This window comes from Equus caballus, chromosome 26 (assembly GCF_041296265.1).
Source record: "Equus caballus isolate H_3958 breed thoroughbred chromosome 26, TB-T2T, whole genome shotgun sequence".
Classification (NCBI taxonomy): Eukaryota; Metazoa; Chordata; class Mammalia; order Perissodactyla; family Equidae; genus Equus; species Equus caballus.
The window spans coordinates 39,453,479-39,479,248 of NC_091709.1; the positions used below are offsets into that span (position 1 = coordinate 39,453,479).

The following is a 25,770-nucleotide window of genomic DNA, read 5'->3' on the forward strand; positions in this document are numbered from 1 at the left end:
CTCAACTAGGCCCCAGCACGGCCTATCAAATCTACAAACTCAGCACAAATGATTTCACTCACTCTCTTGCCCCCACATGAAAAGACTGAAACACTGGCATAGTTTCTAACAGCTTGAGGCCCCATCCTAGGATGACCCAAGCCCCTTTAACGTGCTCAAGGCTGCCAAAGGATTTCCTGTTTGTTCTAGCCCACATCTCACCATAGGCTCTTTACCACCCTTTCTTAGAGCATTTCTTACAACTTGTGAATCCTTCTTCTGTCCATTCGAGATATAAATGTATCTCTTACAACTCAGGAATCTCTTTCTTAAGGTCTTGAAAGCCATTCTTTTGAAATGTAATCATGAGAAAGGACAGAGCCTCTGTCTCCCAGTCTCCGTGTAGCACACACTGTGGCCTACTGACATTTACGCTGACCAACCCATTGCAATGTTTCACTTCCCTGACTATACTCATGCCCGTCAGTTCTCCCTCCCTACTCCCTCATTCTTTCTTTAAAAATGCCCAGTCAAATCTCTGTACAAATCCAAGTTGAGTTCTGGTTGTACTGCACCCAGGGCCCTATTGCAATAGTGTATTACTTACTAAAATCTGCCCTTACATTGTTTATCTTTGATAGAATTAAGTCAATTGCCAGGAGTTACATATTTACTCAGCATCTCAGCAACAACTAGATTCCAAGACTCAAACTCCATGCTCTATCCATAGGCAAGGCTTATCAAACATCATAAACAAGCAGAAAGTACAAGAATAAGAGGCAGGGTCAAGTGGAATTCCATAAGGGTAAATAATCATGGGCAGGGGAAGACCCTGAGAGCTTCGTAACTTAGAATTTACTCAGAATTTGATACTGTTTTCCAACATATTTTATGTTAATAGACATCATTGAACTGTGTACTTCAGGACAAATAAAATAACTGCTTTGAAGCAGTGGGTAGTACGTGTGTTTATTCCTCAAGTTAATAGATGTGATAAAATTCTTTCTCCATATAGCAGCCAGGATGATCTCAGACTTGACTCTCACAACCAAGGAATACCTTCCACGTTAGCCATTAGAGTCCTAACAGAGATCCGGAGCCTCTACCTTTACTCTTTTGTTTTTCTTCTCACATTGCTCAGAACTGGTTCCTGCACAAAGGGCACACTCTGCTCACCGTGAGACAAAAGCCAACATTCGAGAGGCAAGGTGATAGCAGAGAAAGGGCATTTTATTACAGCTTGCTAGCAAGAGGGAAGACAGCCGATTAATGTCCAAAAGAACCATCTTAAGCAGGGTACAGAATCTTGAAGCAGTTATATAGGCCAGTGGGTTATTGGGGGGAGGGTTAGGAATGTTGACCCTCTGGTGTTACAGACTGGCAGTTGCCACACCAGATCTTTCAGGTTTCATTGATGATGGCTATCATTATAGACTTTCTGTTTGGTGGTCATCACATTCCTGAGGAACCCAAAAGAACCAAGTTAGCATCTTATCGCAGCTGGGAGGTATATGCACAAGCAGGGGTCATAAAATCTACAGAACAGGTGGATCTCCTGGAGGGTGCAAATCCAGCTAGGTTAGTTAGTCAGAGGTCACTCAAAGCTACAACATGGTCTCTTTTCTACAACATGGCTTCCTTTATGTCAACCTTGTGTTGGGCTGGTTTCAAACCCAGACAAGGTGCTGTGTGCGAGGAAGGGTGGGAGGCTCAAAAACACACCACCAGGATCAAGACCCAAATTTGACAGAGAAAAAATATACAAAACCTTGATTCAAGATCTTAATTCACTGGCTTTAAATTAGCACACTTCCCCAAAAACAAACTTTCTAAGAATTTCCCATAGTCCAATCTCTCACTCCTTTCCTTTATTATTCTTCCCCTGTTCTTATGCTGACAAAGCCCTTTTCCCATACTGAAAAAATGTGAATTTTACTTATCTTTTCTTATACTTGTTTTATGGTTTCACTTATAAGCCCATAAATTTAAAAAGTGGGAAAATACTTTTTCTCTCTCGTTAGAAATTAATGGGTGTACCGTGTAGGGTGAGGATCTCTTTTTCCCTTTGCAATCATTGCTCCTTTTCCCCCACTACCATTTTCTGGAATAATTCTTTGCTTCCCCTGTTAATTGTTAATGCCGCTTTTATCATACACTACATTCTCAGACTGTATGATGTTCATGGATTGTATTTTCTGGAGCATCCTGCCCCACTGACTTGTCACTTCTTGTGTTGGTACCAGTACTACAAGGATAAAGAAATCAGGCTGAAAATCATGATTCATTGCCCTCCGAGAATTGGTTTTGAAATTTCAGGCCCCTCACCATGACCAGACTTCCCTGCATGCCATGTGCTATCGCTGACTGACCCTCTTAGTGGATTTAGTCCATCCCACTTCCTTCCAACACTGGCTCATGCCCACTATAGAAGAAAGTGAATGAGGCTAGGGGTGTGGAGAGAGGCCAGAAAATGACAGAACCAGGATATACACGGATAAGGGAGAAAATCCAAAACAAAGCTCTTCACCATCCCGAGTGAAAAAAAAAATCCCAAAAGGTTATAACTGATGACTCCATCTAGGGAGCATTTTTGAAACAAGACAATTTTAGAAATGGAGAACAGATTACTGGTGGACAGGGCTGAGGGAGGGGAGGGTGGGGGCAAGAGAGAGGTATGTTTGGTTATAAAGGACCAACAGGAGGGATCCTTGTGCTGATGGAAATGTTGTATATCTTGACTGTAGTGGTGGATACACAAACCTACACTTGTGATAAAATTGTATGGATCCGAATACACACATACAAATAGGTACAAGTGAAATGAGGAAATCTGGACATGATTGGTGGATTGTTTTGATGTCAGTATTCTGAGTGTGATATTGTACTGGAGTTTTGCAAAATGTTACCACTGAGGAAAACTGGGTCAAGTGCAAGGAATCTCTATCTTACTTCTTACTACTGCATGTGAATCTGCAATTATCTCAAAAAATATTTAAGAGAATAAAAAAGCAAAGCTCTTTCCCTGATTATTAGTTTTGTGTGTTGCAACTCATTGGAAACCTACCTTGCAATGGCACCATAATTGGCATCTATCTAAAGCACCCCTGTTCACCAGAACTTTGTGCTGTGAAGGGAACATCGTGGAGGTGTCTGTACAATACAGTGCCCACCAGCACGTGTGACTGTTGAGCACTGGAAATGTGGCTAGTGCAGCTAAAGAACTGAATTTCAAATTGTATTATTTTCATTAAATTTACATCTAATGGCCACTTGTGGGAAGTGACTACCTTAAGAGGCAGCTCAGAAGTGAAACTCGACCCTATAGTCGGCTAGTCCTCTGTTGGTACAAGGAAATAGTAAGGAAGAAAATTCATTTCCCACCACTGAACTAGTTTATGAACTTTCTGGGGATGCACTTCCTCCCATTAAAATGGGGATAACAAGATGCATCCTGATGAGCTTTTCTAGTGTGAGAAAAGGCTGCAAAGTCCATGGCCATTTGTACTTGGCAGTCCCAACCGCTCTCCCGCCAGCGCCCCGCAGGCCTCCACGCAGCCGCGTTGTCCCGCAGCTGCGTGGCGCTGGTGACCTGGGGCCAACAAGGGCATCGGCTTCGCCATCGCGTTCGACCTTTGCCGGCAGTTCTCGGGGGACGTGGTGCTCACGGCGCGGGACACGGCGCGGGGCCAGGCGGCCGTGCAGCAGCTGCAGGCCCAGGGCCTGAGCCCGCGCTTCCACCAGCTGGACATCGACGACCTGCAGAGCATCCGCGCCCTCCCGACTTCCTGAAAGAGGAGTACGGGGCCTCGACGTGCTGGTCAACAACGCGGGCATCTCCTTCAATAGCAAGGAGCCCGTGCTCGCAGGGGAAGCCTTCTGCCAGGGTGACCGGATCTGTCGGAGCATCCCTGCGGTGGGGCTCCCCTGCCTTTGGGGTCTGGGATGGCTGCCTGGGGATGGAGGAGGGGAGAGGACAGGGGTGCGGCTACAGCAGAGTGCACCTGGAACTGGACTGCTTTCCAGCCAGAGGGACCTTTCCATTTCCTTGGCTGGGACGCCTGGGGATCTTTTCTAGGTTGTCCCGCAGATTTGCTCTGATTGGATTTTAGGGCGGTTGGGTGAATTTTTAAGGCATTTTTGTAAATAAGAAAATTGCACAAACTTGTACACAGAGATTCCATGTGTGGACCCTCTTAGAACATTGCCAAACTTGGAAATTGCCAGTGGTAAATTACGTTAACCTGCTGCCCATTTTACACAAAATTCACCCAATTTCTTTTGCACGCTTTTAAAAACATGAATCCATGGAATTTTACCACATGGCTGCCATGTATTAACTCTACCTTCCTTCTTCCCTGAAAGTTCCTGACCCCACACCGTTTCATGTTCAAGCAGAAGTGACAAGGAAAACAAACTTTTTTGGTACCCGAGATGTCTGCACGGAGCTACTGCCTCTCATAAAACCCCATGGTGAGTCCGATGAGGAGCCCAAGCCATGCTGGTTCTGGCATGATCTGCCCTGCCTGCCTCTGCTCTCATCTACAAGCCCCTGCTACCTCTCTCTGCTCTGCTACACTGACTCCTTGTTGTGTCTCCACTGGGCCAGGTGCCCTTATGCTTCAGGCTCTGCACACACTTGTCCAGTGGTCATCAGTGCTGTCTGTCTCACTGGTCATTGCACAGCTGACTCTTTCTCATCCTCAGGTCTTTGTTCAAAAGTCTCCTCAGAGAAGCCCTTTACCTGCTCTGTGCCCCTCACACGTTGGAGTTCCCTGAGGATTCCATCACTGCTCCTTCCTCCTCCCTCTCCCTCTCTGAGTGATCCTATTCAGGCTAAGGAAGCCTTCGCAACCCTCAATTTGTTACCCACCCCCATATCTTTTCCTGCATCTGATATAGTGTATTATATTTATTGATTTTAGATGCTAAACCCACTGTACATATGTGAGATAAATATCGTTTGGTCTTTACAACTTCAGCAGGTCCCCACGACCACCATCAGGTTCAGAAATTCACTAGAAGGACTCAGAACTCAGTAGAGCCATTATACTCAAAATTATAGTGTCTTATCGAAAATGGAGACAGATTCAAGTCAGCAATGGGAAAAGTCTCTTAGCCCTCGGTCCAGGAAAGACCAGGCATGGAGCTTGAGTTCTCCTCTCCCGGGGGAGTCCTGCAGACAGCATGTATTTCCCCCAGCAGAGATATGTGACAATACACATGGAGCGTTGCCAACCGGAGAAGCTTATCCTGTCTAGTGTCTGGTATTTTTATTGGGATTGGTCACATAGACCTGGCCCACCACTCTCTTGGCTGACCTTACTCCCCAGCCCCTCCAGAGGTCCAGCTGATAGCAGGTAGCCCAAAGTAGCATCATAATCACCTTGTTAGCATCCATTCTGTAGTCTGATCCTAGACGCCCCCCAAGTAAACAAGGACATTCTTATCAGGAAGATTAAACCAAGTTGACCTTCCAGCAGCCTTGGCTAAAGGGCCAAACCTTTCCTTGGCCCAGCTTAATCCTCTACTTTCACAGGCCACGCCCTAGTCCTTTGCCAAGGCTCTCTTACAGCAAAGGATCGTTGAGCATCTACATTTAGTAGAGACTTTATATAACACATACAGCAATCGTATCAGAAATATGCTGAAATTTGGAGGAGCCAGTGTGGGGTAGGAATACATTTAAAGGGAAAGATAATCCATCCCGTAAAACCACTAGATACACATTCATGTATTTGTACTAATTTGATTCCTCCTTGATCAACTGATATTTATACCTTATTTAGCATAGTACTTGTTTAGAAACATTCAGTATTGTTAAGAGCTAAACAGAGGCATATTAGAAATTTAAGAATTTATTTGAGAAAAAATCTATTTGAATCGAAAAGCAACAAATCTGAATTGCTTAGGAGTACCCCTGGACTTTTTAGAAAAAGGGCTGGAGCAAGGTAAGGAGATTACTGATTGGCTATAGCTTCAAACCCGTGTGGCTGTTTCTGATGGGTGGTCCTTAGGTTTCATTTTTGTATCCTCGAGGCATTTACAGGCTTAGATTTGGTTTGCTTTAGAGCCACCTCAGTCTAATGGGCTCCTCACTTAATGTAACTCATGGCTAAATATAGCTGGTGCTTAGCTAAATTCAGTTCTTCATTACATTTATAATTGAATATTAACAAGGCCAGTGTTACAGCTTATCACAGTATGGTGGTACGTGGAACCGGAAAGATAAGAATCAAGACATGCTGGCACATTGCTAGAGTTTCACTCAGTCATTAACCATTGGTTCAGGTCATCATCATATCATATGACCCCATCTCCTAGAGCGAGGCCACTCAGGTTCCCTGGCTTCCCGTCAACCTGGTCAGGTCCTGAAAGCAGGAGTGGTCTTAGTAACATGTGGCTTCACATTTTCCGGCATCTGGTATGATGGAGCTAAGAGACAATACCATCTCTTGCTCTGAGTCTCTCGAGACACCAAGGTAATATGGGATTTCTCTTGTTGCATAACCCGCTTATTCATTCCTTTAGCCTAGACTACCGTTCTTCCTTTTCCTCCTTGTCATTGACTTTTATGCAAACTTTTTCACCTTTCAAAGGGCTGTCAAGTTCAGCCACTGTGCTGATCTTCATCGCCTGCAGCGAAGGCAGCTAGTCTAACAAGTGCCTTCCCTTCGGTCCACTCCCATTCATATCAGGTAGGGTTGGGTTGCATAGGTCCAGACCTCGTGGGCTGTCTTGGCCACTAGGCAATACAGCTGCATTTGCTGTCACTCCAATTTTGCCAGATGGCGTGAAGGCACATTCCACTCCATCAGACCCTTACGACTTCTGGCATGAAGGTTCAAAGCTATAGTTAGAGGTTCTTGCTTAGGAATTATTCCTGCTTCCCATTTCCGCAGTTGTAGCGCTAGTATCAGGACTACTGTATCAGGTAGGAAAAAGAAAGTGGAGGTGATGTGAGTAAGAATCATATAGTTCCCCCAGCATCCTCCCCCAGCCCTTCCTCCCCACATCCTGCAGCGAAAGGAAAGAATCTATCCTGTGGGGCATCTCCCTTGGCCCCCTCATGTTGAGTGTGAGTACATGCTCACGACTGTGTGTAAGCCAGCTCTTCATACCTTTCTCAATTCATGTTTGAGACAACCAATGCTTCAACTGCCCATTCCAATTCTCTATCAAACCTACTACTCCAAGGACGAAACTGTGTGCTTGGTCTGCAGAAGTGTAATTTGCCAGCCCAAATGGCGCAGTATCTTCTGTTCCAGTCCTGCTATGTAGCTTGAACGTTTGCATGTACTTCTGGATATGTAAAGCCTGGCCCGGAGATGGTGTCTCCTTTTGTGAGGACCCACTTGTAGCCTCCCGGGAGTACTACCTAACTCAACGTGCCAGCTATGTACAGGGCCTTGCCCTTGGAGAATCTTCCTCATGACCACCTGCAGTCTTTGTCTCTCTTGCTGCCAGGCTGAACAGTCCTTGGCAATATGTGCTTCACAGGGTGTAAGAGTCACGTCGACCATTTTCCCATTGCTGCATTGCTGCAGCTCCCCATTTCCACCTATTTCCCGCACCAAGATGGCCACAGCAAAGAAGCCTACCAGGATGCCCACTTGCTGGTTCCACTAGCCTTCCAGTCCTGGAAGTGTTTCTTGTGATGGGCATTGACTGACATGTCCTACTTTAACTTCCCTCTAAATTCCCGTAGGGACTTCCATAGGGCTCTGCCCTGTATGCACATCCCTTCTGTTGTTCAGTTTCCCACGGCCCCTGTCCGTCATATTGTCAGACATTAGTCACTGCTCTGAGTTGATAAGAACCCAAACAGAGAGAAAACCCCATGCAGTTCAGACCCCTGAGCTGATTTGTTGTTCCCTTCTTCGATCAGTGTGTAGGCCTTTCAAAGCAGATGCTGTCCATTCACCTAGGATCTGCCATCCATCAACCTTTCAGCTCTTTGTTGCTCAAAGGAGACCTGATCATAGAGCCTTGCCCGAGAGACCATAACATCCTCCGGTGGTCCCAAAGGCCACCTGATGATATGAATGAATACCTCCTTTCATTCCCTTACAATTGATATGAATGAATACCTCCTTACATTCCCCCTGGCATGTTCCTATATAAACCATTTTCATTTTCTCATGGAACTTCTAGGTGCTACCCTCTCCATTAGAACATTTCTCTGACATCATTTGAGACATTATGGGTAAAACAAGCTCAAGATTGTATCAAGTTCTTCACTCGTAGAGGAAGTCTTAATTAATGCTCATGGCAAACTGGTAATTGTCTCTCAAATGGAAGTTTTCTGGTCCAAAATCCTAGCGAAGTTGGTATTCATCATTCTTGTGCATCCTTTTCTACATAACGATTTCTGTTGGATTTTAGGCAGAGTGGTGCATGTGTCTAGCACTGTGAGTCTCAGTGCCTGTCACAACTGCAGCCCAAAACTGCAGGAGAAGTTTAGAAGTGAGACCATCAGAGAAGAGGAGCTGGTGGGGCTCCTGATCAAGTTTGTGGAAGATACAAAGAATAGAGTGCACCAGAAGGAGGGCTAGCCTAATACCACATACGGAGTGATGAAAATCAGCATCACGGTCCTGTCCAGAATCCACGCCAGGAAGCTGAGTGAGCAGAGGAGAGGGGACAAGATCCTCCTGAATGCCTGCTGCCCAGGGTGGGTGAGAACTGACATGGGGGGACCCAAAGCCACAAATTCCCCAGAAGAAGGAGCAGAGACCCCCGTGTACTTGGCCCTTTTGCCATCGGATGCTGAGAGGCCTCATGGGGAGTTTATTTTGGAAAAGAAAGTTGAACAATGGTGAGCTCAACTCACAGCTCCCGTGGGCTCCTGTATATTATGTGCCTTGATTGACCAAAGGGCATTTACACTGTGAAAAATATCCCTATCCAAACTATAAAAAAGAAGAGGAATCAAAATATCCCTATCAAGTCCTCAATTTAACTTGGCTATAAATTCTGTGAAGTCTTTTGTAACTTCTTCTGTGATATAGTGGGAGAAAAAAGTAGAATCAACGACAATGAGTGGAAATGAACAGATCAATAAATGGTTCTTTATAAATTTCCATTTTGCAGATTATTTACATGCTAACCAACTCAGAAATCTGATAGACCTCAAAGTTAGGTCAAGGAAGGACAGTATAACACAAGGGTTTAGGGAACATTATAGAAACAGCCAGTGAGTACATAGTTTCAGCTTTGCAGGCCACAGGGTCTCTATGGGAACTACTCAGATCTGCCGAGGTGGCCTGAAAGTAGCCATAGACAATCCACAAACCAATGAGCCTGCCAGCTTTAGCTTACCAGCCTCTAGTATAACATGGAGAACACCATGAAGGGAAGGCATCTGGTGTGGTCTCTTTAACTCCAGACTCGTTGGAAAAACACAATTTCAAAGAGTGAAGTAGGAGTGGGCACTTCAAACCATCCATAAGGGAATCTGAGACAGTCGGGAAATTGAATGGGAACTGGGTGTCCATGGATATGGGAGACCTATTGTCAAATCTCTTCAATGTGAATGTGTAATTTATGGAGGAAGGAAGTGTCATGAGGTCTGCAACATGAACATGGTTCAGCACAACATATACAGAAGAGGAACGCATAATCTAGTAAAATAGTCATAACTGTTCAACCTAGTGTGTTAGATATATGGTTGGTTACTATATCATTCTTTCACTTTTCTGTATGAAAGCTTTCAAAACAAGCATCGGAAAACAACAAATCCTGGCTCTGCCACCTTACTGTGTGACCCTGAGCAAAACCGCATCTTACTTTATTTCTGTTTTTCCACCTGTAAAATGAGGACATTGGGCACAAGATTGCTGTGTGAAGCTCCAATGTCCTGATACAGGTGAAAATGTTAAAACACAACAAAAGTGCAAAGTGTCTTCTGTCTTGAGACCCTGTCGTTGTTAGGACCTAAGACCCCCCAGGGCTGACGAGAAGCTTCTTCCTGCCCAACACCAAGCCTGCCTCCCAGTGGGCTCAGTGACCCTGTTCCACATGCCCCCAGAAGCGCTGCATGTTGTAAAGACGGCTGTGCTGTCATGATTATTCTTCATTCTTCACCAGTGATTTTCAGGCTGACAGCAATGAAACGAGATCTCCCCAAGTGATGTTTGGGCCAGGCCCAGTGGCCTCATGGTAAGTTCAGCAAGCTCTGCTTCGGCGGCCCCCAGCCTGGCTCCCAGCGTCAGACCTACACTGCTGTGTTAGGGGCCATGCTGTGTGGTAGCCCACATACTGAAAAATAGAGGAATATTGGCACAGATGTTAGTTCGGGGTGAAGCTTCCTCAGCAAAATAAAATAAAAAATAAACTAAAATGAAGTTTACAAGCTTCTCCCTTCAACCAGGCACTTTATTTCCTCTGTTACTTTTTTTCTTTTGCAAACTGACCCAAGAGGACAACAATGTCTAGATCAACACAATAGCATCTCAACTGTTTGGAAATATATATTTGAAATTGCAAAGATCGTTTTTTTCTTAGGACCTTAAAAATAACACCTAACTCTATACACCAATTATTATCTCTCACCTTGGACAAAATCAAAGTCCACCCCACTTTTAGCAAACAAGGGTTATGTAACCATTATATAAAACTTTGCAATCAATGCCTTGGCACACACTAAGAGCTTCAATAAAACCTTGCGTCCCACTTGAGAGCTCACTGGGAGGCACACAGCGAGGTACCCTGCCCACACTGAAAGTCTAATCATGGGACCTAAGTCTCTAATTCTCTCTTTTGAGTTTCTCTTAAGAAAGCAGTGGGATCGATGTCCTCAGAAGCAGTTAGCCTGTCTATGTCATTTCCTTGAATCTTAGGAAAAAGCAACACTTCCCATTCTGCAGTGGATGATGACCCAAGTCCAAGGCATTACTCCGCACTCCTTTTCTCCTTTTGGGGTTCTCCCAAAATAGTTTCTTTAGTAAATCTGCTATGAGTTTCTAGTTCCCTACTTGACTTATCACCAACCAGCTTTGCTTTGGCGGAAGCACACCTCTCCAGGCTGCAAGATTGCTTACCTCAGAAGTGAGATCAAAAGGGAGACCTGTGTCCTTTTGGCCGAGGGTGCAGAGTGGAGAAGAGGTGGACCCAGGAGAGGGGATTAGGAAGCCTTTGGAACATTTGGCCCCTCCTAGGAGGGAGGGATGGAGGTGGGGCCTCCTTCTCAGGAAATCACAGCACTGGATCCCAGAACTCATTTCTCTGCAGACTCTCTGACTTTGGCCAGGGCTCCCCAGTGAGCGCCGCTGTGGCTCATAGCCCTGTCTGCTGCCCACACAAGTGCCTCACACACCCGCTACCCAGCCATGTCTTACACCCGTGTGGCGCTGGTGACTGGGGCTAACAAGGGCATCGGCTTCACTATCCTGCGTGATCTGTGCCAGCAGTTCTCCGGGGATGTGGTGCTCACGGCAAGGGACACCACGCGGGGCCAGGCTGCCGTGCAGCAGCTGCAGGCCCAGGGCCTGAGCCCACGCTTCCACCAGCTGGACATTGACGACCCCCAGAGCATCCGGACACTGCGCGACTTCCTGCTCAAGGAGTATGGCGGCCTTGACCTGCTGGTCAACAACGCAGGCATCACCTACAAGAGTAAGTGGATGTGAGCTGAGAGGGGAGGCAGCCTCTGTGAGGGTGGCCAGCAAGAGCGGGTTGGGGTCTGAAATGCTGCTATGGGGATCTTAGCTCTCAGGTGATCTAGAACAGTTTCCCTAGGGAAAGAGGTCAGACTAGAGGCTACAGAGAGAGCAGAGACCTCTGAGACTTGCAACACTTTCCAACAGAGAGCCTTTGCATTTCCATGACACAGCCTCTTAGGGATCTCCTCCAGGTTTTCACAGTTTCTCTTGGATTGGACTTCAGAGGAGTTCGGCGACAACTTATTTTGAAAAAACAACAAGAAATTTTAAGAATGGTACAGAGATACCATTTTGCATCCTTCACTTAGTCTCCCCTAATGGTGCCATCTTATGACTCCATGCAGTATTAAGCCAGGAAATGACATGAGTATTGTCACATTCTTAACTTAACCAAGCCATTACTTACAATTCACCAGAATTTGTATGTAAAAAAAATGTATCATTCTTGGATTTTTACCATGAGTACTATTTAGTCTATTAACTTTGTTCTATTTCTCCCCTAAAAGTTCAGGATTCCACACCGATTCATATTCAAGCAGAGGTGATAATGAAAACAAACTTTTTTGGTACCCGAGATGTCTGCACAGAGCTACTGCCTCTCATAAAACCCCACGGTGAGTCCAGTGAGGAGCACAAGCTCTAATGTTTCTGGCACAATCTGCCCTGCCTGCCCTTGATCTCATCTACAAGTCCCTGCTACCTCTCCTTGCTCGGGTACCTTGTTTCCTTGTTGTGTCTGCACCAGGCCAGGTGCCCTTCTGCTTCCAGCTCTGTACACACTTGTCCAGCTGTCATGGGTGTTCTGTGTCCCACTGCTCATTATATAACTGGCTCTTATCTTTCAGGTCTTCCTTCAAAAGTCCTCAGAGAGGCTCTTTATTTGCTCTGTGCTCTTCACACTTTAGAGCTCCTTGAGGATTCCATCCTGGACACTCTGGCCTCCGTCTCCCTCTCTCACAGTGATCTTGTTCGGGCTAGTGGAGCCTTCCCTACCCCCAGTTCACTAGGTCCCCTTCAAATCTCTCACCTGTCTAGAACATTTCCACACTTCTAGACACACATATTTGTCCTCCTGCCTCTCCATCTCTTCCTGAGCCCTCCTTCCCTCCCCTGAATTCCCACATCCAAAACACACATTTTAAAAATGCACTGTCCTTGCCCCAAATCATCTTGGTCACTGACCCCACCATCCACCCACTAGGATCCTGGGTGTCACCATGCCCGCCCCCTTAATATCACCTACCAGGTCCTACGAGTGGTCCTACCCTGTTTCTCTGCAAGCCTTCTCCTGCATCCCAGCTCTACGACAGACTCTCAGCTGTCATTGCTGGACAGTTGCAAACCCTCCTAAGGGAGCTTGTTTCTTGAGTCTTTTCCTTTCTGGGCATTCTCTGTGCTCTCTGCATGCTCACTCCCTCCTGAAAATCCATCAGAAGCAAAGTCCCAGGCCTTCGTGAGGCTTGCAGTGATCTCTGTAATTTGACTTGCATAATACCAGGATGCTTTTAACTGCCCTTCAATGTGCTATGTTCTGGACAAAACAAACTATCATACATCTTTGGTTGTAAACAACTGTAATACTCACCCCAAGGTAATGGGATGGAGGGGAGCCACCACCCATTAAACACACCAATAAGACAAGCCGACACTTTTAGAAAGATTAAGAGGTGTGGCTTGGAATTGAGTACATACACATACAGCTTACTCTCAATTCCGCCTTGTTTCCCTGTCCTGTCCTCCTGGAAAGTTCTGTGACTTCTTCTAACACTTGGTTCACTAGGGCCTCAAGGGACAGCTATTTTGCAGTCACTTCACCCCCCTCACTCACACCAACACTAGAGGGCAGCAATGGAATTCCTTGTGCCACCACCACACATTCTATATGTATTCCTCTTGGAATCATACTAATGACTTCTGGATGGGTATTTTTCTTACTTCACTGGGCTGTGTTAGTTTCTGCTGTGTCTGTGCTTGGTCAAGAAGAGGAATGGACACTCACAGATTTGCTAAGGCAGGCTGTATTCAAACAACTGATCTTGCCTCACCAAAGCTAGAGTTAATATGCATGCTATATTATATTATAGTAAATACATGCCGCATTCTCGCTACACAGCAAAGTTTTCTTGCCTTCTGAAATAGAAGAGTTCTTCCATTATTTGCGATGAAAGGCAGCCACAGAAGTTCATGCCATCATGATTTTATTCAACACTCTTTGGGGAGATAATTTGAGACAAGTCCTAGCTAGGCTAACCAAAAATAAATACTGTCTCAGCTCTCCCTCATCTCAGGTCTGAAGATACAGAGAATGAGCCGGAATGGTTTCCACAGAATCTCTGTGGGAAGCAGAAGACATCCATAAGGGGAATGTGTAGTTTGTTTCTGGTGCGGAAGGAGAAAAAGAGAGTATTGTGACCTTAAGGATTACTGAGCGATAATAGTATGAATTTCTTTTTATTTTTAATCCGCTCTTAAAAGAGTTGTTCTGAATACCCTAACCACAGAAAAGATAAGACCTATCCTGCCCAGGTACCCTCCACTGAACTTCACCAATCAATCAATATCAATGCCGTTTATATCCCTTCACCCCTTCCCATCTCATTTCCCAACTGTTCCCAGAAGCGAGCATCTTCCTGAATTTGAAGAATGCTGTCTTTACTGCTGGCAGGCTGTTATTCTGATTTTCCTAATAAATTAGAATGTATATTTATTTGAAAAGATACTAAGGAAAACCCGTCTCTGAGGAATCAAGCAAACGCTCGAAAACTGCACACTCCTGTTCATCGCACGTTAGCTTGAAGAGCCCTAGGAGGGAACAAACGGCCTTGTTAAGGCTGCACTCACCAACTAAACCTTTAAAGGAGTGTTACCCATCTTCACTGAAACAGGCACCACTTTTCAACTTTGTACAGTCTGGAAAATCACCAGAGGAAGTTGGAGGGAATATACTGTACTACAGATTGTTCCACCTCCGACGTTTTGTGGTCTAGAAAGGATGAGTGGATGGACGTTTCTTGATGTGCTGTGCTAAGCATTTCAGATATTGTGCCAATAAGAACATGGAGGCAAAACAAAGCTCAAGGTCACATGCACAGCTGGATGTGGGCCTCAGTCATGTGGCTCCAAGCTAATTGTTCTCCCCACTACTCAATGATTCTCAAATATTTCAGGCCGAGGATCCCATTCTTCAAGTGAAGAATGAGTGAAGCTGTACCCAGTCAGGCCAGGGTGACATATGACAAAAGAAGACTCAGCTTGATTGGGACCAATGTGTCCCTCAGCACAGAGCCCCCAGGGCACCACAGGGAAACCCAGAGGGTTGCAGGAGACACAGTTTAAAACCCTGCAGTCTTTCATGACACCCCTTTTCAACCCAGAGACGTAACTACAGGTACTCTTGGAATTAGATAAAAATGAACTTAGTGACAAATGTGAAGTCATAAAAGTTCCAGAAAAACAGACGTGCACTTAATACCCCTGAATAGACAATTCGAACCAAGTAATGCTCGTGCAGCTTGTTTCTGGAGATGACATGATGTCTACGGTATCCCTTGTTGTCCAGATCACTGTGGCCCTGGTTTTCAGTTGTGAGAGTTGGTAGAGTGAAGGAGAGATGCTCGGGCAGAGCCATGAGGGGACAGTCATCCAGAGTTCTTGAGCAGCTACCGGGTGTTAAGCCCTGGGAACGTGGTCTATGTGTTTCCATTTATTTATACCTTAAAGTAAAATATGGCATCCTTAAAACTGATTCCTGGTCAGACACGGGATAACGGCCTGGATAAACTGTAAGCCTGACAGGCACCCCAGCCCCACCAGTGAAAGGGTCCTTTTTTAGAAGAATGACATACTTTTATCATCAATGTGGAGTGACTATTATAAAAGGCCACTAATTCTCACACAAACACGTACACACTCACACACCCTTAGCACAAGAAAGTATGAATGGCCCATAACACCTCTTAGAGGATTAGCTGTGTGCATTGCAGTGCAGTGTCCCTGAACTGCATTCTGAAAGCCAGGAGTACACTCTGGAGATGAAACACTTGGATCACAGTCTTTGCTGTGTATCTTCCAACAAGTGCCTCCTGCCTGTGTGTTTCCAGCCAGAGCTGTCAGATCAGAAGCGGCTACAGTCACACCCAGCTCTGAGGAGAGGCACCCAGGCAGGTGCCACATCTTGGGGATTGGTTAGTGGGAGGGACCGGCATGGGGAAGATGGAGTGGGATGCAGCACCCACATCCAGGAATTTACCTACACAGACCCTTGGACTCCCCGGTCAGGTTTCCCCACCGTACACAGGTAAGTATTTTCCCAGCTCATTCTAGACTTCCTGAGATAGATAATACAATAGAAAAGAGGTCATCACTTTATTACAGTGTATAAACAGCCTAGAGAAAGGACAGTTTCTCTGTCTACTATCACAGGTTTCAGAGACTAAAGTCTCTGGGAATATGATTTCAAAGCCCTATGAGTAATTGTAGCTGCCTTTCTGCTATACCGGTTGCGCACTGTGGCTTCCTCTGCCACTGTCTTTTGTTTCTTCATATCCTTCTATGTGTTGGCCTTTGGATTCATGAAACATGCATTACTTTTACTAGGAGAGAGGCAGGTAATATTATTGAGAATGAATTAAATTCTAGTAGGACCTTTGAGTGTGCTTACTAAAACGTTTCACAAAGAAGTTCAGTTTATCTTATGCTTCACGTGTTCCAGATGAAAGGAAGGACTGGAATAATGGACTCGTTTCTAAAGTGAGTTCATCCTACAAGACTGTTGGAGGATTACAAGACACTTACCATAATTCAGTGTAATTCTCTAGAGGATTATTTAATGAGAGTCATAGTGCTATGGATTATCTTTTTTATGGAATATTTTTTGCGCTGCCATTCTTAGGTGGGATGGAGCTCAAGTTAACTGATGGTAACAGTCTTCCCAATATTTACATTCAAAAGGGAGAGTTTCCTAATTTGTTTGAATCTCTTATTCATGGTATAGTCTCATGTCTTGTTTATACCACTTAAAATATTAATTTAGATGTAAAATTAGTAAACTCTTTATACATGTTAATAGGTTTTTTTAATGCATACTAACAACTGTTTCCAAAAAAAACTAGTGAGAAATATGTTGTTGTTTTACACTTTGAACAGCTTTATTCAGATATAATTCACACACCATACACTTTACCCATTTAAAGTATACAATTCACAGGTTTTGCTTTTGTTATCGAGGTCACATGTGTTCACAACATTGTGTCAATTTCAGGTGTACATCATTATATTTCAGCTGCTGTATGGACTGCATCCTGTTCACCACCAGAAGTCTGATTTCCATCTGTCACCATACATATGTGCCCCTTTACCTCTTTCCCCTGCCACCACTATCTGCTCCTCTGGTAACCACTAATCTGTTCTCCTTAAGTATTCATTTGTTTGTTTATCTATCACATATGAGCAAAATCATACGGTATTTGTCTTACTGTGTTTGACTTCTTTTACTTAGCATAATACCCTCAAAGTCCATCCATCTTCTCACAAATGGCACAATTTCATCTGTTTTTATAGCTGAGTAGTATTCCATTGTACATATATATCACATCTTCTTTATCCATTAATCCATTGATGGGCACTCAGGTGACTTCCAAATCTTGCCCATTGTGAGTACTGCTGCAATGAGGATAGGCATTCATATATCTTTTCCAGTTAGTGTTTTCATGTTTCCTGGATAAATACCCAGAAGAGAATAGCTGGATCATACGGTATTTCTATTTTTAATTTTTTGAGAAATCTCCATACTGTTTTCCATAGTGGCTGCACCACTTTTCGTTTGCACCCACAGTATATGAGGGCTCCCTTTTTTCCACATCCTCTCCAACACTTGTTATTTCTTATCTTTTACTAATAGCCGTTCTGACAGGTGTGAGGTGAAAACTCATTATAGTTTTTATTTGCATTTCCCTAATAATTCGTGATGTTAAACAACTTTTCATGTGCCTGTTGGCCATCTGTACATCTTCCTTGGAAATATGTCTGTTCATATCCTCTGCCTGTTTTTTGGTCGGGTATCATTTTTCATTGTTGACTTGTATGATTTCTTTATATAATATTGTGTAAATTAACCCCTTCATATATGACTTGCAAGTATTTTTTCCCAGTTGGTAGGCTGACATTGTGTTTTGCTGATGGTTTCCTTTTCCGTGCAGAAGCTTTGTAGTTGATGTAGTCCCATTTGCTTATTTTTTCTTTTGTTTTCCTTGCCTGAGGAGACTTGGTATTCCAAATGATACTGCTAAGACAGGTGTTGAAGAGTGTAGTGCCTATGTTTTCTTCTAGGAGATTTATGGTTTCAGGTCTTACCTTCAAGTCTTTCATCCATCTTGAGTTACTCTTCTCGTATGGTGTAAGATAACGGTCTACGTTCATTCTTTTGCGTGTGGCTGTCCAGTTTTCCCAGCACCATTTATTGAGGAGACTTTCTGCTCTCAATTGTATGTTCTAGGCTCCTTGGTAAAAACATTAGCTGTCCATAACTATGTAAGTTTATTTCTGGGCTCTTGATTCTGTTCCATTGATCTGTGTGTCTGTTTTTCTGCCAGTACCATACTCTTTTGATTGCTATAGCTTTGTAGTATATTTTGAATTCAGGGAGTGTGATACCTCCAGCTTTGTTCATGTTTTTCAGGATTCATTTGGCTATGTGGGGTCTTTTGTTGTTCCTCATAAATTTTAGGATTCTCAGTTCTATTTCTGTGAAAAATGTCATTGGGATTCTGACTGGGATTGTGTCAAATCTGTAGATTGCTTTTGGTAATACAGACATTTTACCTATGTTTTTTCTTCCAATCCATGAGCATGGAATATCTTTCCATTTTTTTTTATGTGTCTTTAATTTCTTTCAATAATATCTCGTGGTTTTCAGTCTATGGATCTTTCACCTCCTTGGTTAAATTTATTCCCAGGTATTTTATTCTTTTTATTGCAGTTGTAAATGGGATTGTATTCTTCATTTCTCTTTCTGCTAGGTCATTGTTAATGTATAGAAATGCACCTGATTTATGTATGTTGATTTTCTACCCTGCAACTTTACTGTATTCATTATTTCTAATAGTTTTTTGGTGGATTCTTTAGGGATTTCTGTATATAGAATCATGTCATCCACAAATAATGACAATTTAACTTCTTCCTTTCCGATTTGGATAAATTTTCTTTCTTTTTCTTGCCTAATCCCCCTGGCTAGGACTTCCAATACTCTGTTGAATAAGAGTGGTGAGAGTGGGTAACCTTGTCTTGTCCCCATTCTTAGAAGAATAGCTTTCTGTTGTTCACAATTCAGGATGATGTTGGCTGTGAGTCTGTCATATTTGGCCTTTATTATGTTGAGGTACTTCCCTTCTATACCCATTTTATTGAGAGTTTTATCATAAATGGATCCTGTATCTTGTCAAATGCTTGCTCTATATCTATTAAGATGATCACGTGAATTTTATTCTATATTTTCTTAATGCGGGGCTTCACTTTGATTGAGCTGTGGATGCTGAACCATCCCTGCATCCCTGGAGTAAACCCCACTTGATTGTGGTGTAGGATCCTTTGAATGTATTGTTGTATTCCATTTGCTAATATGTTGTTGAGGATTTGGGCATCTGGCTTCATCAGCTACATTGGCCTGTAACTTGCCTTTTTCGTGTTGTCCTTGTCAGGTTTTGGTATCAGGGTAATTTTGGCCTCGTAAGATAAGACAGGAGTCATCCCATCCTCTTCAATTTTTTGGAAGAGTTTAAGAAGGACAGGTATTTAATTTTCTTTGAATGTTTGGTACAATTCACCAGAGAAGCTGTCTGGCCCTGGACTTCTGTTTTGGGGGAGGTTTTTGAGTAGTATTTCAATCTCTTTACTTGTGATTGGTCTCTTCAGATTCTCTATTTCTTCTTGATCCAGGTTGGGGAGGTTGTATGATTCTAAGAATTTAGCCATTTCTTCTAGGTTATCCAGTTTGTTAGAGCATAGATTTTCACAGTAGTCTCTTAAAATCCTTTGTATTTCTGTGGTATTCATTATAATTTATCCTCTTTCACTGCTGATTTTATTTATTTGAGCCTTATCTACTTCTTATCAGTGAGTCTGGCTATGGGTGTGTCAGTTTTGTTTATCTTTGCAGAAAACCAGCTCTTAGTTTCATGGATCCGTTCCCTTTTTTTTTTTTTTTTTTTTTTTTTAGCCTTTATTTCATTTACTTCTACTCTGACTTTTATAATTTCCTTCCTTCTACTGACTTTAGGCTTTGTTCTTTTTTTCTAGTTTCCTTGGCTATATTGTTACATTGCTCCTTTGAGATTTTTCCTGTTTGTGGAGGTTGGCTTATCTTGACATGAAGTTCCCTATTAGTACTGCTTTTGCTGCATCCCATAAATTTTGGTATGTAGTGTTTTCACTTTCATTTGTCTTCAGCTATTTTTTTTACTTCTCCTTTGATTTCTCAATTGACCCAATAGTTGTTCAGTAGCACGTTTTTTGGTCTCTACATATTTGTGACTATTCCTGCTTTCTGCTTCTAGTTGATTTCCAGTTGCATATCACTGTGTTCAGAAAAGATGCGTGATATGAATTCCATCTCCTTAAATTTATTGAGGCTTGTTTTGTGTTCCGACATATGGTCTATCTTTGAGAATTTTCCATGTGCACTTGAGAAGAATGTGTATTCTGCTGCTTTGGGTTGGAATGCTCTCTATATGTCTATTAAGTCCATCACATCTACTGTTTCATTTAAGGCGACTGTTTCCTTCTTGATTTTCTGTCTGGATGATCTATCCATTGATATAAGTGGGGTGTTAAAGTCCCCTACTATTATTCTGTTCCTTCCGATTTCTTCCTTTAGGTGTGTTAACAGTTGCTGTATATACTTTGGTGCTCATGTGTTAGGTGCATATGTATTAATAAGTGTTATATCTTCTTGGTGGAATGTCCCTTTCATCATAATGAATGTCTGTGCCTCTTGTTGTCTTTTTTGGCTTGAAGTCTATTTTGTGTTTGACAAGTTTGGCTACACCAGCTTTCTTTTGCTTGCCAGTATCATTCCATCCCTTCACTCTGAACCTATGTTTCTCTTTACAGCTGAAATGTGTTTCCAGGAGGCAGCATATTGTTGGATCTTGTTTTTTAATCCATCCAGCCACGTTGTGTGTGTTGATGGGTAAATTCAAAGAATTTGCATTTAGAGTGATTATTAATATATGAGGGCTGAATGCTGCCATTTTATCTTCTCATTTCTGGTTGTTATATATTTCCATTGTTACTTTTTCTTTGTATTACTGTCTGCCATTTCAGTTTGGTGGCTCTCTGTAATATTTTTCTCAGTGTCCCTTTTATTTGTGATTTTTCACTCTGCTCTGGTTTTTTGTTTTTTGGTTACCTTGAGGGCTGTATAAAAGATCTCATAGATGAGATAGTCCCTCTTTTGCTGGTAGATCCTATCTATATAGCCTATGCAGGTTCCCTCCTTTTCCTCTTGACAATGTATGTTTTTGTTTTCACAAGTTATTCTTTTTTGTGTTGTCAGTTTGTTACCAAATTGAAGTGCTTATTGTTATTCTTGATGCTTTCTTTCCTTTTACCCTTTATGTTATAATTAAATGTTTACTAATGTTTATTCTGATAAACAGTTGCAATTTTCTGGTTCTGCCTATTCATCACCTCAGTCAAACCTTTGTTTACCTTTGCCTTCTTGTTTCAGGTAGGAGGGCTTCATTCAACATTTCTCGTAAGACAGGTCTAGTGGCAATGAACTCCCTCAGCTTTCATTTCTCTGTGAAAGCTTTTATTTCTCCTTCATATCTGAAGGGTTACTTGGCTGGATAGAGTATTCTTGGCTGATAGGTTTTGTCTTTCAATATTTTGAATATATCACTCCACTCTCTCCTAGCCTGTAAAATTTCTGCTCAGAAATCTACTGATAGCTTGATGGGGGTTCCTTTGTAAGATATTTTCTTCTCTCTGCCCCCCTTTAGTATTCTTTCTTTGTCACTGACTTTTGACAGTTTTAATATGATATGCTTTGGAGAAGGTATTTTGTGATGAGACAATTAGGGGTTATATTAGCGTCATGTACTTGTATACCCAGTTCTTTCCCCAGGTTTGGGATGTTCTCAGCTATTATTTCTTTTTAATAAGCTCTCTGCTCCCGTCTTCCTCTCTTCTCCTTCTGGGATACCCATTATCCTTATGTTGCTTTTCCTAATTGAGTCAGATATTATTCATAGAATTTCTTTCATTTAACACAAGTCTTACAGGGGCCAGCCCCATGGCTGAGTGCTTAAGTTTACGTGCTCCACATCTGCGCCCCAGGGTTTCACCAGTTTGGATCCTGGGCATGGACATGACACTGCTCATCAAGCCATGTTGAGGTGGCATCCCACACAGCACAACCAGGGCCACTGACAACTAGAACCTACAAGTATGTACTGGTAACTTTGGGAACAAGAAGAAGAAGAAAAACAAGATTGGCAGCCAATGGTAGCTCAGGTGCCAATCTTAAAAGAAAATTAAAACTCTTAGTTCTCTCTTTTCTCCCCGTACAATCATTTCTAGATTCTATCTTTGAGCTCACTAATTCTCTATTCCCTATGGTCTGCTCTATGTTCAATGATTTTGATTTTATTTTTCATCTCATTAATTGTCCTTCATCTCCAGAATTTCTGTTTCTTTGTGGGTTTTTTTTTTTAAGATTTCAATCTTTTTGGTGAACTACTCCTTCTGTTCATTAATTCAATTCCTGAGCTCATCTAACTGTCTTTCTGAGTTTTCTTGTAACTGGTGGAGATTCTTCATGATGGCTATTTTGAATTCTCTGTCAGTTAGGTTGTCATCTTCTGGGACTTCAAGTTTGGTTTGTGGAGAGTTGTCGTTTTCTCTCTGTTCTGCTGTGTTACTGCAGTTCTTCATGGCACTTGATGGTTGATCCTTGCCAGTGCATTTGTGGTAGGAAACACCTCTCGTATTTGGGTGAGACTTTGGTTGCTTTGATTCTCAGCTACTTCTGGTTGTATTTGAGAGCCTGCACTTTTCACCCTTCACTGCCTCTGCTGGAGGTGTCATCAGTGCCCGCCTTGTGCTGCTTGTGCCTCTGAGGTTGCTGGTGCCTTGCTGCTTGCAATGTCACTGCAGTGTTAGATGTCACCACTGGGGTCACCAGGCTGCAAGCACCTCTGCTGCCTCTGGGGTCACCTTGGTCTCATGTTCCCACACTGGCTCTCTGAAGGCTCTCCATGGACTCAGGTGCAGCTGTCCTATGCACCACCTGCACTGCTTCTCCTCGCTTATCTGGGGTGCTGGCAGCACCACTGCCAGGGGTGCTGGGATCAAAGGTGTCACGGTCACTTCCAGGGTCTGGGGTCTTGTATGCAGCCTCTACTGATGGCAGAGCCAGTGTCTGGGATTCTTCTACTGGCAGTGGGGTCACAGGTTCTGCTATGGTTCCTGAAGCCACAGGTCACAGGGGCCACCTGCCTCTGCTGGGGGAGGGCAGGGGCTAAGCTATGAGTCTTCTTCCTGGTCCTGCAGCCTCTGGTTGCTGGCATGAAAGAATGTACTTTGTAAAACATCAGGTCCAGGAATACCACCCCTGCCAAGGAAATATGAATTTTGGGTGCTGTCCCTACTGCTGGGAAGACTGGCCACGCTGCCTGGGAGGGGAAAGGGGCTGGGTGTCCCGTGTCTGCCCCTACAGCCCCTGGTCACTGGCTCGTGTGCTTGTGTGAGAACTCCTGCTTTGAATAACCCCCACCAGGGGAAGGAGAGGAGGCTGCTCCTCTAGTGCCACTGCCTCCCATGGGGCCAGTCCACCCACCTTCAGATGTATAGATGCATGTATTCCTCAGGCATTCTGTGTGCCGTGCAGGCAGTCCTTTGTTGGTCAGTGGATGTACAAATGGTTGAAACTTAGGGTGGAGAGACAAAAGGACAACTCACTCTGCCACTGTGCTGTCACTCTCAGTGGTTTTAGCATATGTGCAGAATTGTGGAACCATCTACAGCATTCTCATCACCCCGGAAAGAAATCCTATCACCCCTGTGTCCCCCCATTCCTTGTAGCTCTAAACAACAGTAATCTACTTTCTGGCTCCAGATTTTCTTCTTCTCCACATCTCATGTGTATGGAATCTTATACTATGTAGTCTTTGTGATCGGCCTCTTTAACTTAGTGTAGTCTTTTCAAGGTTCATCCATGTTGCAAGATTTACTTCGTTCTTTTCTATAGCATCCTTTTAATAGCTCAGTTTCCGCTGTTCCTCACTGTCACCATATTACCAGGCCATTAGTCACTGCTCAAGAGTTGATAAAAACCCAAATACAGAGAAAATAGCATGCAATTCAGCCCACTGAGCTGACTTGGTTTTCCCTTCCTCGATCAGAGTGGCAACCTTCCAAAACAGATGCTACCCATTCACCTAGGTTCTGCCATCCATCAACCAGTCACCCACCTCTTTGTTGGTCATGAAAGAGCTGATCATAGAGCACTGCCCAAGTAACCACACCATCCTCAAGGCATCCCAAAGGCAGCCTTTGGCACTAATGAGTACCTCCTTACATTCCCTTTAGCATGTTCCTGTATAAGTCACTTTCATTTTCTTATGGAACTTCTGGGTACTACCCTCCCCATTAGAAAATTTCTCTGACATCATCCAAGACATTATGGATAAAACAAGTTTCAAGGCTGTATCATGTCCTTCACTCATAAAGACAGTCTTCATTAATGCTCATGGCAAACTGGGAACTGTCTCTCAAGTGGACAAATTCCCACTGAATTTGTTCTTCATCATTCTTGTGCAGGCCTTTCTGAGTAACGATCTGTGTTGCATTTTAGGTAGAGTGGTGAATATGTCTAGCATAATGAGCCTCCTGGCTCTTAAAAACTGCAGCCCAGAACTCCAGCGGAAGTTTACAAGTGAGACTATCACGGAGGAGGAGCTGGTGGGGCTCATGATGAAGTTCGTGGAAGACACGAAGAATGGAGTGCACATAAAGGAAGGCTGGCCTGATGTCATGGCCATGGCATATGCAGTGTCAAAGATGGGCATCACCGTCCTGTCCAGAATCTACGCCAGGAGACTGAGTGAGCAAAGGAGAGGGGACAAGATCCTCCTGAATGCCTGCTGCCCAGGATGGGTGAAAACCGACATGGGGGGACCTGAAGCCATAAAAACCCCAGAAGAAGGAGCAGAGACCCCCGTGTACTTGGCCCTTTTGCCCTCAGATGCTAAGGGGCCTCACGGGGAATTTGTTATGGAGAAGAAAGTTGAAAAATGGGGACCCCTCTGTGAATACCCTCCATGGTTCTCACGTATTTTGAGCCTTGGATAGGATCAAAGGGCCAATTACACTGTCAAAATATCCATTTCAAAAAAAAAAGGATGAAAATATCTCTAAGGAGTACTCACTATCACTTGGCTCATAATTCGGTGCATATAAGCTATTATCCCCGTGAAGGAGAAAAAAAAATGAAAATGTCTGTAGGGAGTACTCACTTTCACTTGGCTCATAATTCTGTGCACATAAGGCTTTTGTGATTTATTCTGTGATATAGAGGGAGGAAAACTGTAATGGATGAGAATAATGAATGAAAATCAATAGAAAAATAAACCGAGAATAGAAGTTCTTTATGAATGTTCCTTTGTGCAGATTGTTTATATGTCATCCAGCCCAGAAATGTTAGATATGAAAGTTAGGTCAACAGAAAGATACTATATTTGAGGGGTTAGGAAATGTTGTAGAAAGAGGCAGTAAGTGCATAGTTTCATCTTTGCAGGCCACACGGTCTCTGTTGGAACTACTCAGATCTGCTGTGACGGCATGAAAGTAGCCGTACACCATCCACAGACCAATGAGCATTGGAGGGCTTGCCTGCTCCCTTTAGGTTCCAGCCTGTAGTATGACATGGAGAACACCATGAAGGGAATACGTCTGGTGTGGTCTCTTTAACACCAAACTCATTGGAAAAACACAATTGCAAAGTGTGAACCGTGAATGGGCACTTCAGATCCATCCATAAGAGAATCTGAGAGAGTTGGGGAAATTGAATATGGATTGGGTATCAGTGGACATGAGAGAATTATTGTCAAATCTCTACAGTGTGAATATGTCA

At 43.5% G+C, this 25,770-nt stretch overlaps 2 protein-coding genes and 1 pseudogene across 18 annotated transcripts in view; 2 read left to right on the top strand and 1 right to left on the bottom strand.

Moving 5' to 3' along the window:
* Positions 1-25,770, bottom strand: part of SETD4 (SET domain containing 4) — a 286,649-nt gene that overhangs the window by 166,490 nt on the left and 94,389 nt on the right. The window lies entirely within an intron of this gene.
* LOC138920921 (carbonyl reductase [NADPH] 1-like) lies at positions 3,471-8,531 on the top strand (annotated as a pseudogene).
* On the top strand, positions 10,662-25,288 carry LOC100630657 (carbonyl reductase [NADPH] 1). Its single transcript, XM_023630115.2, has 3 exons — positions 10,662-11,592; positions 12,146-12,253; positions 24,493-25,288. Exons 1-3 carry the CDS (start codon positions 11,307-11,309, stop codon positions 24,987-24,989), a joined length of 891 nt encoding a protein of 296 aa, XP_023485883.1. The 5' UTR covers positions 10,662-11,306; the 3' UTR covers positions 24,990-25,288.